At 36.9% G+C, this 15,775-nt stretch overlaps 1 protein-coding gene across 1 annotated transcript in view; it reads right to left on the bottom strand.

The window, feature by feature from the left end:
* Positions 1 to 621: 621 nt before the first annotated feature.
* The window catches only part of GDA (guanine deaminase), a 29,730-nt gene continuing 14,576 nt past the window's right edge, over positions 622 to 15,775 (bottom strand). The window contains exons 7-14 of the mRNA XM_059491848.1: positions 15,074 to 15,181; positions 14,546 to 14,653; positions 12,331 to 12,428; positions 11,737 to 11,804; positions 11,137 to 11,283; positions 8,787 to 8,905; positions 7,935 to 7,962; positions 622 to 7,213 (exon numbers count right to left, since the gene is read on the bottom strand). Of these exons, the coding sequence (XP_059347831.1) occupies positions 7,143 to 7,213; positions 7,935 to 7,962; positions 8,787 to 8,905; positions 11,137 to 11,283; positions 11,737 to 11,804; positions 12,331 to 12,428; positions 14,546 to 14,653; positions 15,074 to 15,181 (747 nt within the window). The 3' untranslated portion in view covers positions 622 to 7,142. The remainder of the gene's footprint in view (positions 7,214 to 7,934; positions 7,963 to 8,786; positions 8,906 to 11,136; positions 11,284 to 11,736; positions 11,805 to 12,330; positions 12,429 to 14,545; positions 14,654 to 15,073; positions 15,182 to 15,775) is intronic.

A 15,775-nucleotide genomic window follows, 5' to 3' on the forward strand; every position in this document is an offset into this window, starting at 1 on the left:
ATGGACCCTCTTAGTAAGAAAAGTAGTCTATAAAGAAGTTTTCTTTCACTTATATCTTCTGCTGGTTGATGAAAATACAGAACAGCTTTATTTCTTGTGCACAAAATTTTGAGCGAGTTGATAACAGCTTGCACATAATTCTCAACATTTCAGTATACAATTCCTCAGTGTGCAATTAGTGGTCTTCTTATGGCAGTTTTTGTTTTAACAAAATCCACTTCTGGTGAGTTTCACTGATGCTTAGACTGGGGAGATTTTTATGCCTAAACTTTGAAAAATAAGAAAGTGAAGAAACACGCATCAAAGGATATGTGACTCTTGTTAAGCAGAAGAAGCAAGCATTTCAGGACAGTATACTTCAACACAAAAAAATAAAGTGGCTACTGAACACTGGCTTTGATTTATGAAGCCAACAATTTGGTAATAAATATACATCAAAATCTGTAAGAGCTTTGAATCTGAAAAAAAGATCCCCTTTTGCAAATTTCTGTCATGGGGGAAGTTGCCCAGGTTCCCCAGAGAACAGGGTATGTTTCTGTGTATTTTGGCCTTCATTGTTTATTAGTCAGCTTGTCAGCTTTCTCTCTCTTCTCAAAAGTCAAATACAGAAAGAGACGAGGGTTGGTGTAAACACAAGGCCTCTTTATTTTGTTTCAACAGTACATGACTTCCTATTTAGCGTGACCAAAACCAAGCAGAACAGTGGAAATCGCATATACCATTTCTCCTAATACATTGTTCTTCCTTGAAACTGCACAAGTACAAAAGGAAGGATAAATTCAACAACATTATCTCCAGTTAGGCATTTTCACATGAACCAGAGCTTATGCACAACAGGTGACAAGCAGACAAATCAGCATCAGAAAAACTTACTTCAGCAAGGTGTGAACTCTCCTTTGGGGAAAGAAAATTTGTCTTGAAGCAAGGGATGCAAACATCCTCAGGTAAGGAGCACATGCTAATCCTTTCTAAAAGCTTCATCACTAAAAGTTGTTAGAGGAGTACACAACCCAGCTCCAAAGCCACAAGGCCAGATAGGATGCAGTTTAGAGCCTTCAGTCGTCACCAAAACTGGCGCCTTCTCCTGCTGGCTTATCTCCAGTTTTCTGTATCTAAATATGCCACAGAGCACTTGGCCAAGGAAAGCTGCTGATGGCTTAAGTGCAGATCACAGTAAAACACCTTTATGTATTTGTCAGCTGTTCACAGTTTATGTCCTAGCCTTGACTGGGTTTAATTGTTACGAGTTGACTCAAGTCATTAAGCCAAATCATTGAGTCTAAGAGCTGTGCAAGTGTAACATCATCTACCTGGTGGGACAAATATTTTGTGTTGGAGCATTAGGCAGACTGGTGTAAGATTGCCATTTATCCTTATCCTTCCCTCAACTCCACTCCTTTACCATAGTTATTTTCAAACTAAGACTCAGTCTATGAGAAACCACAAACCAATACCAGAATTAAAGCTAATACACACGAGTCATGACAGGGTAAAGAAGTGAGGATCTAGGCATGAATAAGGCATTCACTTCTGCAGAAGTGACTGCCTCTGCAGAAGCCACAAAGGACCTTTTGGTAGGAGCGCACTGATTCTGGGCATTTTCTAAGAAAGAATTTCCACTGAAGTTTCCAGGAAACTGTCTCCCAGAAACTGAGCTCAGCCTTTTCACATAAACTAACAGTTCTATTAACTTCAAACAACAGATTGTTGTTAATGCTGCTGATGTCCTTTTGGCCTCACAAGAATGGTATTTGTTGTTCTTGTTGTTACTCTTTTTCATACCTCGGGGATGTAGTTTGCTGGTTTCTCTGTTGAGAGAAGCATGAGTTGTTGCACATTTAGTGCAAGGACTTAAAAACCCCAGAGATTTAAGCCAAAGTCCTAGTATCTAGAAGTTCAGTACTAGATATATGATTGTGTGATTTAAATTGTATGCATTGGTCTCAACAATGAGCTTAATTCCTAAACAATCTGATATTTAGAGGAGTTTGTATTCAGTACTTCAGTCACACCAGACTGCTTGCCTGTGCTGGACTGGGTTATCACTGCATCACCAGGCACATGACAGGGAATGATGTCTGGGGCAGGCACAGACAGAAATTGTTCACTGGGACCAGACTAATTCAGCCTCCGTTCTGGCCAGTGCTCAATGTTTCACAGGACAGGTGTAGGTAAAACATAATATGCCCTTACATTACATTTCCTCTGGAGCCATTACAGGTAATTTTGATTTAAATCTTGGAGCCAAGCTCTAGAAGCTGTGAAGAGTTACATAATTATGCCATGAGCAGGTATCTGGGCCTTTATTATTAAGTATGTAAACAACTGCTTTGGAAACTTGGTCAGGTTTTGGACCTCCACGACTTTTAGAAGGAATGATATCCATGATCTAATGGATCATTACCCGGGAATGTATCTTTTTCTCTGAGCATTTCACGGCTAAAATTTTACTGACATATCATCTTCCTTTTATGAGCTCCTCAGATCGATCTCCTTTCTACTTTGCAGTATTTTGTATTCTGCTACCAGTATTTTCAAATGTCTTCTGAAATAATTTTTTTCCCTGTCCTTGGGGATGGTGCTATGTAGGGCCAGGAGCTGGACAAAATTATCCTTGAGGATCCCTTCCAGCCTAGATTATTCTATGACTCTACACTATCATTTTACAGGTGAGTTGACTCCTAACACATACCAGGCTGCAAATAAAGCAGCATAGTTTATTAATGAAAATCCAGAACTTTCAAAGATGTCCACCTTATCATCTGTTATGGATTGTTCCTGGAAATGCTTTAAATAATAATTTTAAACAGGTCATCTGAGTAATGACATTAATGTCTTTTCCTTTTAAAACTGCGATATCCTTTGAAAGAACCTGGGCTTAAGTATTTTTTTAAATAAATAATCAAGAATAACTGTGTTCTCTTTTGCTCAATTTAACTGTAGCTATTCAACAGTAATACCTTTTGCTGATTTGCATTGCATTATAATAATTATATTTGAAAAAAATTCTATTTATCTTCACTTCTTTTTATATTAAATGTTACTATTCAAGTTCATAAAACCATTATAATTCTTTCCATTCATGAGTGTATAATCAGGCACAGAATTTTAGACAGGGTAATTTTAAAGTTCCCTTTTCTAAAAGAAAGCCAACTTACTGAAAATTTCAGTACAGTGAAAAAATACACTTTTTTCCCCTACAAAACCTTAGGATTACACAAAAATACAGCGTAAATATAAACATTAGGCCAAGGCAACATTTTAAAGTGCAGAACTCCACTTGCCACACATGAATAATTCAAATAATGCTGCATAATGCATAGGCAATTCTTACTAGTATTTCAAAACCTAAAGTGACACAATGAGATCAACACATAACAGTAATTCAAATGCATTCTATTTATAATAAATAAGTGCTCATCTGACCATAGAACACAGTAAGCATATTGTCCCAACAAGCAAGCTCTACACAAATACCCTTTTTTTTCCCTTTGTCTGAATGGCGTGCTACCATTGAACATAAAGACATATTAAGAAAGAAAGATCTCATCCACCATCTGGTAAGAAAACTTGTGGGGAGAGACATCTGGAATCTGTTGCATGTACATTTTTCCAGAGGTTTTATCTTTAATCAATCAATTTATACTGTCATATTTTTCAATTTATACTGACTGAAAATTATTCCTTTATTTTCTTCCACATACTCATATCCTCTTAATGTTCAGTTGTTTCATCTTAAGGTTTGGAATTTTTTTGGTTGTTTAGTTTTTTTAAGGGGGTAGTGTTGGGGGAAAGGGAGGAAGGTAGAAGAGGGTTGCTTCAATTTGTATTCAGCTACTAAGTTCTGTGATGGGATGAGGACAGATGGAAAATAGTTCAAGTTCTAGCCTCTATTAGCATTTTGGTTTGAGACAATAGTACTGCTCTAAATTCCCAGTCATTCTCCCTTGTTGAACCTTGGTTCAGTTTGCAGAGTGGTTTGCTATACAAGAATTAAGCTGCCTTCCAAATATTCTCCAGTCTCCAAAAGAGACACTAAGAATCTGAATCCATTACTGGGCCAGTTTCAAAGTGCATATGCAGTAGGGTCACCAAGCAAGGAAGCAGAATAGATGTAGTCTTGAGATGCACAGAGTGTGCATGAAGTTTCAGCAGTAACCCCTTTTATCCACTGATCCTCCCCCACCTAAACAAACATCTTGGCAATCTACACACAGGCACAGAGTCTCAAGGACCAAGACTTTACAGTGGGATCCTTAGTGATCCTTAGTGAGTAATTTTCCCTAAATTACTTCAGACAATTCTGGCTATTACATTCTTTGTATGACCTAAAACCTTTAAATTTTTGTGCATAAGCCATCTTCCTCTGAACAAGCTTTTGGGACTGCCTTAGATGAGCCCACTTAGCTTTTCTGGCAGCACATTTTTTTCTCCATTCAAATCTATTTAAATGCTGCTGTCAAAAGACCATGAGTTTATTTTTTATACGAACTCCTCCACTGGCCTCTCAAACATCAAATTCAGACTTCTTTCCTGTACCTCTTAACACCTCAGCATTTAATGTAATGTTATCCATCTTGGGCATTGCAGAGTGCTGCAGGCAGCCCAGGGCACTACCTGCAGGCAGAGTTCCTCCTCCAGCTGAGATTCTTATTAAAAAGATGATTTTCCATTGCTATGTCTGGGTAATGTCTGGATACTAGACATTAGAAAAGCTATAATCAAAAGAGGAGTTCCTACTTTGTCCCTGAATTTAACAGGAGTCAAACAGCTCATGACCCAGTAAAAATTCAGATACAAAGCTCAATGGCAGCAGTTATTCTAGAGTCCCTTTATAATTGGGCCAGCGGTGTAGTCCTGAACTTGTTAAAGTTTTAGCGTGTTCTCATATTGCAAATAAGTAATCTGTCCACCCTCCGAAAGTATTTTAAGAAATGCTGAATCCCTTTCTTAAAAACACCACAAAATAATGGGAAAACAATTAAGTCAGAGACAGTTAAGACTATCACTAAAATAAAAGCATAGATTTAATTCATAGCTCTGGAGACAAAGAAGTAGGGCACTAGCATACATTGTACACAAGCCTGTGTCATCTTTCTTCGCCACAGGAAGGCCAAAGCTGAAAACCATGTAATTCCCTAAAAATAGTTTCAAACAGTAACTGGGAGGATTAAAACATGTGTCTCACAGTTCTTTGGCTTTGAAATGTGAAATTTGGTCAATTAAATTAATGTCAAAATTCACGAGAATAGATGTCCCTGAATCAGGAAAGCAATCTAGAAAGCTGAAGGTTATTTGCTGAACAAGTGTGCTACCGTGTAGGTGATTGGGACACATGCAAAACATAATGGTTGAGAAGACACCCTGATGGAATGTGTAAATCTTAATCCTTAGATTTTGACTCCTAAAGCCTTAGGAGCCTTGGAACATAGTGGGTAGGAGGGCTGTGCCTCCAGCAAGCAGCAGGACACCTGAGCCAGCTCCCAGGGAGTGGCTGCATCCAGGTGATGCCTGCAAGGCACCTCCTGGTCATTCCCTGCTGTTGGTGCAGCTCCTCAGCTTTGGCAAGGAAACCACACTGAACACTGACTGTACTGCTAAAAGTGCCCAAATTAGCTGTTACACTTCCCCTTGACGCTATGCTGTCTCATGAAAGCATAATCATAACAATACATAAGCTCTGAAAATTCTTTTAAAATCATAGCATTATGAGTGGCGTTGGCCAAGCACTCTCTCTGAAGTAGACACATAGTGAAACTTTGGTGCAGTGACCCCCCCTTGTTTTGTAAACAGAGGTAAGTCCTATATCCCCAGGCAGTGAGATAAAAGTGCAAAACAAGGCTTGGTGAAATCAAAGAAGTTTGAAGTAGGCCTTAAAACCATATTCAACGCATGTTTACAGTGTCTAAATACAATATTGGTCTCTAATGACCCTGAAATTAAAGCGCACATTCTTTGCGTTGCAAAAACGTAATAGAGAAACAAGAAGAAATCCCCTCATCAAACAAATCTAAAAAAATAAATTAAAAAAACTTAGAAAAAAAACCCAAAAGAAAACAAAAAGGGCAGGGAAATATGCCATTTTAGGAAAGGAAGTCACACAGATGTCCAAAACAAAAAGGGCATATTTTTTTACCTGGAATCCTGGAATTCTACAGGGCTGGAATTATGGCTGCCACATTGAAAAACGCAAAGAGCACAGTAAAGCTGAGCTGCTATTTTCAGTGATGATTTTCACCTCAAGTCAAAGGTGGTAATGGCCAGAAAGAGACCCTTTCTCCTGGAAATTTTTAAATGCATTTACTTCCCTTACAGAAAGGAGAAGGGACATCATCATATCATCCTGTCTGAACAGTCAGGAGCAAATGAGTTTGGGAAGATTCTGCAGGATGCTGAACTAAATGAAGTACCTCCTCTAGTCCAGAAAACCCTCCTTATTTGTTTGCCTTTGTGTAGCCTGCGGAGATATCTTAGTGCCTGCTTCTAATTTAAGAGAAGTTTCATTCAGCCGTCACTCAGATCAAGGTAATTCAATGAAGTGTCTGACTACAAATGACGATCCTAAACTCTTAAATAAGGACCCTTATTTATTTATAAACACACACTTCTGACTTAACTCTTCTTAAAATAGAACATTTTAAATTAATTTTTTTTAAACTCATAGGAAAAACTGAAAACTACATTCTCCAAAAGGACACTGATTTTTCCATACTTGATAATAATATTATGGAAATTGCAGTCTTCCATGATATTCATTACCTGCAGAATCAATTTACAAGCACTGGGGTTTTTTATTTCAATTCCTATAGAAAATGAGTATTTCATTGTACTACATAATGCTTCCTACACTATTATTAAATAGAGCAGCAGGTGTCCTCTTTAAATAAGGTATTCATCAAATCCCCAATCAATGCACAAATGCTATTTTTACAAAGAAATTTAAATAGCCATTCCCTCTAGAACTATGAAAGTTACAGTATAGTAGTTCTTGAAAGGTCTAACAAAATTTTCAATGTATGCAAGTTTTTACCATTATCCAAAAGTGAGGTGTCATTCCTGATGATCAGGCACTGCACTTAATCAATCTTTTCCAAATCAGATGCAGAATGATCAGCAGCATATTTTGCAAACAGAAAATGGATTTATACAGAGCTTGAAAAAGGAACCACTTGCTTTCCAGCCACATACACTTCAGAAATATTCCGATCGTCACCTGAAATAACATGGTCAAAACTGAGGTTTGTTTATAAATACAAACACTGATTTAATTAATGACAATTATGCAGTCTAAAAAAACAGTTTTGGAACACATTATTTGCAGCAACCATTTCCTAGAACTAAGAAAGTCCATTTGGAGAGAAATAGTCAGGGCTACCACAAAAATTAATAAATATTTTAGCAGCCCATGTGTTCTTAAAAAAAAAATAAACATAGCATTCAGCTGTTGCAGTACTGCAATGGATTTTCTGTATATTCAGTAGATCCAAACCTCCAAAATAATATGTATCTGTACAGAAAATCATTTGTTGCACAGTATCTGAACTGGCTTTGAACCAGCCACCAAGAAAGCTGGTGAGACAGGTCCTCAGAAAGGCAAAAGCCTCATTACAGCATGACACAGCTGTGGCCACAGCTGGCACCAGGCACCCCAACATCACAACACAGCAGCAGCACAGCCCCAGCCCGGACACTGCCCAGACATGTTTACAAACAATTATAATCATAGGCCAGTTTGTATTTATTATTGTCAAATATTAATGCTAATTACTGGGGACATGTTAATGTTCACATGATAGTTTAATAAATATATTTAATTACTGCAAACAAATGTATACTTACTTATGTAAAAATACATTTATTATTAACCCCAATATTAATTGAGACATTTGATATAGGAAATGAGAATTCAACTTGAGCTGAAATTCAAAACATACCTAGATACAGGAACTTCTGGAGAGTGTCCTTTAAAAAAATGGAAGAAAACAAATTCAGAAAGCAATATGTGCTGTCCCGGTTCATAATCATTTGAAGCTTGAAAGAACTGATTAAAACACTTCCCCTAAATATTCTTAGTAATAGTGAAATAAAAACTTAATATACATAATCTGCTTTTTGAAAACAAGGCAAAATTTAAATTTTTGTAAAGTGCTAAGGACCAACAACTTAGCTTAAAAGGTTTAGATTTAAACTTAAAAATAATTCTTTTTACAGAACTGGAATTATTTCCAGGTAGTCTGACGACACCTATAAACTCCAATAACTGCTCTTAACTATCTTTTTTGGTCAGAGAAGGTTTTTGAATGAGAAGGTGTTTCCCTACCATAAAACCAACGCTGCTTTAACATTAACATAAAAACTGTGCTTCTAACTCAAATTAGCCATCTTGAGTGCTTGCTTCATTTTGTAACAGCAATACAGAAAAGTCAACCTAACCTTTCTCTGGGAACAGGCTGAGATTTTTCAGTCTGAGCTCTAAGTATTGACTAAAAATAAATTGCTTATTCTCAGCTGCCATTTGTCACTGCAAATACATAACTGTAATTGCCATCTTGGGCTAATAAGATGAGCATTAAAAATATTACATGCATTTTTGCTATGGTGTTGTGGCACTGTCACTGGGGTCAGCAATATTCTGATGAACAAAAACCCCATGGACATGCAGGAACACGCAGGTGTAGGACACCCAATTCCAGCCACCAGAATCACTCTCAAGGGACCTTTTCTGTATCATGGACCTCCCCCATCACTTCCATTCATGTTCTGATCATCAATCCTGTTCTGATTACCTCAAAATCATCAGCAGAGAACAAGTCAAAAGGGCTATCTGAAGCCTTTGTGTTGATTAGCAGTGCATCAAATTCTTTTCCCACCTCAAAGTTTCCAATCACACCATCCAGTCCTAAAGCTGAGGAAGAAAATAAGCTCACAAATAAGTCTTCAGGACCAGCCTCCTCCTACCATGTAGTAGTACCTGGAACTAACTTGAAATATTCATAAGACAAACAAAAATTTCAATGATTACAAGGAAAAACCCAAAACCAATTTGAATAATATGTTAGCACTTAAGAAACAATGGCTTATATTCCAAAAAACATTCAAAATCCAAATGGGGCAATGAGAAACAGTAAAGCATATAATAACATTCATCTTGCTAAGGCAGTATTAGACTGCATTTTTTTAAAAGTTTAAGCAATTTTGAAAGTTTTTATAGACATATTGCAATAGTAATATGATAATAGAACAGGTATCCAGTGGTAATTGCAATTAGCAGGAACAAATAATAATATGGTGTGGAGAAATAATCATGGCCAGTCTGAAGGTCTCATACCTACCTCTATGGCTTGCCTTGTGGTCTATTATTTAGCTTTTTTTTTCAAAATTTCATTACAACCACAAGTTCTCAGGTCCACATGCCCTGAAAACCTACAAATTCATCTTCAGGGACTGGGTGCTTGCTAGTGCTTAGAATTCCTAAAGAGAAACCCCTGTGCATCTTTAGAAATAAATTAGGGCCCTTTTAATTTCTAGAAAGTACCTGTGAATTAAATCTATTTTTCCAATACTCTGAAATTAAGTCATCAAAGAGCATAATACCTGCAAATAATTTATTTGTTTTCAGATTGCACTGATAAAGGAAATTCAGTCTTGAAGTTACTTTAAGAAGTCATTGAAGTTTGTGAGTGGCAGGAATATCACAATATCTTAAAGACATTTAAACTCCTACAAATTCTGAAATATTTTGATTACCTACTACTTTCAACAAAAATGATCTCATATTCCTTCAGGTTTTTGAGCAGAATGCAATTTTTAGATTAAACACAAGAGGGTGATAAGTGTTTAGAAGTCTTAACAAAGCAAACTATTAAAAAAAAAATCACTCATTTAAATTTCTGCTACTGAAATTTTTCCTTTCAGTATCCAGGCTACAAGAAGCTTGTAGAAATAATTTATATTCTACCCTTAAAATTGATTCAGTAAGGATAAAACAGCTTAAAATCAATATAAAAGATTAACACTTTACTAAGGAAACCTAATATAGTAAAAACACAGGAGTAGCTGGGAAGGGAAGCCACATATGAGTTTGGGATTTTTATAAGTCTTCCTTTCTGTATATATATAACAGCATATATATATATATATATATATATATATATATATATATATATATATATATATATATATATATATAAAACAGTATATATATAACAGCATATATATTGCAGGAAAAAGAACACTATTTGTTCCCTGCTCATCTTCTGTCTTCTCTGTTTTCCCCATTACACTCTCCAGGAATTCAAACTCAGTTCTGAGAAGACCTGATTGACATTTTCACTACATCTTTTAAGCTTCCATTAATAATTCCCAGTGGAGCTTTTTGGCAGCTACAGGCAGGTTACAATGAGAAGATTTGGGACCAGTGCTTTAGAAGGTAGTGAGCTCATTTCTGGTAACTGAAACAATAATAGGTTTTCACTTACATGTGGATTTCCTCTCTGCTAAATCACACCAGTTATACTAAAACTTTTCTAATTGTATCTATTTTTATGTGCACACTGATTACAGCAAAATTGGTTCTCCAAAACTGGATAACCTATATACTACATGATTGCATTCTGCAAATGCAATTGTGTTTTGAACAACCATGGTGGAAAACCTGTTTTTCTCCTCTTCCCTGAGTGAGGAGTGATTTGCATGATGTTTTGATTTGCAACAAACTGCCTCACTGGCAGCTCAAAAAGCACAAGCAAAATTAGAAACTCATGACAAATAGAATGCATGATTTTACAGTAATTTCAGTTCTTCTTCTAGGTGATAGTTGCTGAGAAAACAAATTTCCAGCTGGTACAATAAACAGACAAGCACTTACAGCCTTATGACTAAGTCTGAGGATCTTTGCAAAGCAAATGTACAACCCTGAAAAGCCATTAAGATTTTGTTATTAAACTCTCAGCATTAATAGAGTATTCTTCTCTAAAAAGCCTAGTGTGAGTATGAGAAACTGAAGGATTATCTCTGCCTACCAGTTAGATTTCACTCTGGACCAGAAAATCTGTGAATCTCCCATGAAGACAGGAAGACATATAATCAAAGAGAGCTGTAGCTCTTTGTGTGCACATGATAGAATTTTCTTCTTACCTTGGCTTCCTCCCAGAGTGGCTAGCTGAAAAGCTTCTTTAAGAGTTAGTCCTGTTTCATTCACTTTATTGATCTGAAGGCTATTAGATGCCACCATTGTTTTCCTTATAGCATCAAGCATAGAAGCTGAATATCCACCTGCAACATCTAGAAGGGATCAGAGTCTTAGAAACAAGCTTTGGGTATAAATCTCTATGTTAAATTTCTACAAGTTTTAATTCAAAATTCTGAAGTGACATATGTGGTAAACCAAACAAGTTCTACAGCTAAGCACTGTCTCTGAAGGCATAATTCCCAAAAAAGGTGCTCTCACACACAGTCAGGAGAACAGAACACAACACAAAAACAGAAACCTGAAAAGTTGATGTTCAGGCCCTGTTTAAGCTCATAACAGCAACAAAACTCTTCACTAATTTTTTAAATTTGTTTTAAAAGAGTTTTGGACCAACCCTAGAATTTCAATTGTCTACACTTGCTTACTCAAGTGGAGAAAACAAAGGAGGACCAGCAATTGGAGACATGCTGACTTTTAAATATGAACAGGTGAATGTATCTCCCAATGGTTTCCAGAAAAAAACACTTTCAGAGCAAACTACTAACCTGTGCCAAGACCAACTTTCACATTGTGTTCGAGAACCTTTTGCACATTTAAGACACCGCTGCACATCCTGGATTGGAAGAAGAAACATGTTCTGTGTGCTACGTGCAGAAAAAGTTCAGAAGAAGCAGGGCTGCAGAGCCATTTTATGACAAAGACCTTCCTTCAATGTGTACAAGATTTGGTTAATTACTAATTCTGTCCGGATACCATGCAGTATCTCATGTCAGTTCAACAGAAAGAAGACTTTATAGTCCATTTCCCCAAAACATTAACAGACTTCAGGGGAAAAGAGAGATTCCACTGACATCTACTACTGAGAGAACAGTCAAAAGAAACAAATTTTTAGAAAAGAAGTATTTATATAGATATGGATATAGATGCAATAACTAAACTGAAAGACCACAAACTCGTCCAGAGCATGCTATGCAGAAGTGGATAATGAATAGTCATGTTCAATCCAATGTCATTTATGGTGTAATGAGGTATCATATACCTTCTATATCATAGTTTTGTAATGGTAGCACTGACTCAGGGTACTACACAAACTACACCTTTATTTAATTATGCACCATTCCTTCTTTTTTTTAACTTACGAAAAGTTAGAATTGGGGCAATGCGAAATTGCAGCTCCACGAAGACTAAAAAGTTTCAGCTCTTCTTCAGAAAGATGACAGGCATGTGCCATCACAGTCTAAAGAAAAAGAGAATCACAAATTTACTCAATATTTCATTTATTTCTGTGGCTATGAGGTTTGCTGCACTTCTTTAAATAGCCAAAAAGGATAGGTTACCATTTAGTGAAATTAATACACTTCTTGAATTAAGCTCTTAAAACCCACAAGGGAAAAGCTGATTAACTTCAATGTGCCTGACATATCATTCCTTCAGCCTTTTTGCATTTTTTAAATATAAGAATACAGGATACTTGCTCTTGCAGTGACTGCTATGACCAAAGACAAAAGCGAGAACTTCCCAGTTGTCCTAGTGCTGTAGCAAGCTTACAATTTATATTTTGTAGCTAACACAGAGATTAAGTACTGGGGCTAGGAAAACATCCAATAAAATGGAAGATGTATGTACTCTTAGCATGTTTCCTATTAGCTCTCTAAAGGTTTGCACCAGGGAAAGAGAATGAGATTAAATATTCTTTATGTAAAATATAATTAATTTTTTATGCAACTGACAAATTACTTCTACTTTTTAGCCAACATAACTGACTTTAAAAATAAATTCACAAGAAAAACATAGGATAGGATAGGATAATTTAATGGTGGATAAACCAATTATTCCCATTCAAATCTAATTGGCGTTACCTCATATGCCAAATGCCCACTGAAAGAGAGGAGCAAGAGCTCTGTTAGATCTTGCAATCTGCACATAAAATTGAGCATGGCACTGAGACTGCTTCCACTGAGCATCTCCTAATGGCACTGTACCCCTCTCATCTCTACTCATCAAGCTCACTGTAGCTGAAAACACAAAGAGAATAGCCTCATCTTCAGATAAGGACCTACATATGGTAGCTACTGAACCATATCCCTGCCAATCTGTGCTGTTTTTAAAAGGAAAGAAACATTTCAGCAACAGCTCCAAAAAAAAACCCCGCTTTTAAAACACTTAAAAAAAAATTGATTTGGTGTCTTAGTTTGAGAGTATGGGGAGACAATATCTGAGGTTCTGCTGCTGTGCTTGTGTTTAATAGCATCCTTACCCAAATATCCAGGGGCCTGACTCCAGAAGGCATCAGTAATCATGATTTTTCATGACCATTTTCACTTGTGTGCATACAAGTCACAGAATTAGGACCTGTGCTTTTGCAGCACAAATATGCTCTTTAGAACACTTGCACACCACATCAGCACGCAAAGGACCACATAAGAAAGCAAAGGTCAATTCTGTGTACGTACTTCTTTAGTCCATATTGATTTCTCAGCAAAAAGGACAGTGAACAAGTCATTTACTGGGGTAAAATTTCAAACACAGAAATGGGAGCTCAGCAGCTAATTCCTTGGCAGTTTCCACCTGCCCCTTGTGCGACTGAAAATTCTCTCTCAAATTTTTAAATGAACTTGACTGAGGTTTAGGTACGCTGACTGTAGTTGGGTTCTTCATATTCACTTTTGCAGGAGCAGTCCACTATCTAATTAGATGTGCCCTGGGTCTCTAGCCTGTAATTACTGTGGGCAGGTATAGAACATTTATCTCAACAGCACAAAGCTGCAATGAATTTCAACTCTTTGGGCTAGTGTGCCTGTCAAAGCTCAGTAAAATAAGTTGGTAAAATGAGGTGAGAGTACTTGTGGATAGTCAGAGCAGTAAAGTGCAGCTGTCTGCAAGTGAGGCAGATGTTTAGAATTTAACAGGCAAGGTTGCTTCTCCATAGGAACAAAATGTTACTGGTCCTAACGTAACACCACAGAAGAAACCTTCAGACAAACTGGAAAGACTGGGTAACATCCTTGGAATATAAGGATAACTAGGTACTGTCCAAGAATTACCAGTTCCTACAACACCAGCTTTATCTTGCCTCCTTCTAATCCCACTGCCCTAATTCTCCTTGAGCCTTTAGAAAATTAATCAGGTAGCATAAAATATGTTTCTTTTTCACTTCCTCTAAAATACTTAGGAACACAGAGGACTTGTTTAAAGATCCAGCAACTCAACATAGAACATAAAACAAATTTACTTTTCCCCAGATGTCACTGACCTTCACAGAACAAAACAAATTTTTCAGGTAAATATATCAAACCATCATATTCTCTACATGGATTAATTTAAGTCATATTTGGGAATTTTTAATGTGGCTACCTTGCTGGTTAGCAGCTTGTTTTTATCATACAGTTCAGTGTAATTCTGGTAGGCAGGAAACATGTTCTCCACAAGCTTGACTTCTTCCTCAGTCTCACTTATGTGACTCTGCAATAAGAAAATGCATAGAGCAAGTCCTTTAAACAGCATTGAACCTGACATTGCAACCTTCTGAGCAATCTACTGGTGCTAAACATACATTCATAAAAAATAGTGCCTGTAAAGCCTATGGTTCCATCTAGTCCTTGCATCTCCTTTTTCATCAGACCTGAAGAAGTTTTCATAGAACTTAAAGAAATAGCTCCATTTGTTCCTTGTCCATCTCAGTGATGTGGTGACACAATGGCTCCACTTCCAATTTTAGGAAGATGTTAAAATAATAGATAAAATAATACACGATGTTATTGTGAAGTGAAAGAGAGAACAAGCCTACAACAGAGTGGATGCTGAGATCAAAGGCATCTTTAGATGGTCAGCATGCTGTCTGTCCACACCACTCAAATGGCACACAGAGCTCTGAGGGCTTACCTGCACATGGAGATCGTGGGTTTGTGCCAAATCCCCAAGGGCATTCAGCAAGTCCTCTGTGCAGGAGGGGCCAAAGCGGGGGGTTATGATAGGCTGTACTCTGGGATACTGAAAATAATAGAAGATGGCATTTGCATTCTACATATATATTTCAGCAACCATAAGACTAGCATTTACACGGCAATTACATTTTGTCTTCATTGCTTACTGCTTACTGCATCCTTGCCATCTCAAATTAAGCTGTACAGTTATTTCCTTTCTTTCATTAGACATCTCGTTGCAGAAACAGAGAATGAAAGTGGGGGTTTCTGACCATAATTTTAATGAACTTTATTAAAGAACGTGTTTTTATTTGAACTTTCATCAAGTCCCTGAAATTTTGCCAGCCTTCAGCAGCACTGGATAGTTTTTCATATTTGCTAACAGTCTAAATGCATGATGAGAGGTCAGTTGAATGACCAGATTTTTTTCAGTCACACTTCCATGACCATTGAAGATAAAATTATGCAAAACTGCAAGTTCTATAAAACCAAAGCCATTTTCTTGTTCAATCCTCTTTACTCATAACAGCAACAAACCCCTGAACTCCTTATATGAAGAAGAATGGTGGTATAATCAAATATGCTATACAGGAAACAGGGGAGGAGACACTAAAAACTACAGAGGTTTACACCTTGCATCTCTAGATTAAAATTTTCCTAA

Source organism: Ammospiza nelsoni, chromosome Z (assembly GCF_027579445.1).
Source record: "Ammospiza nelsoni isolate bAmmNel1 chromosome Z, bAmmNel1.pri, whole genome shotgun sequence".
Classification (NCBI taxonomy): Eukaryota; Metazoa; Chordata; class Aves; order Passeriformes; family Passerellidae; genus Ammospiza; species Ammospiza nelsoni.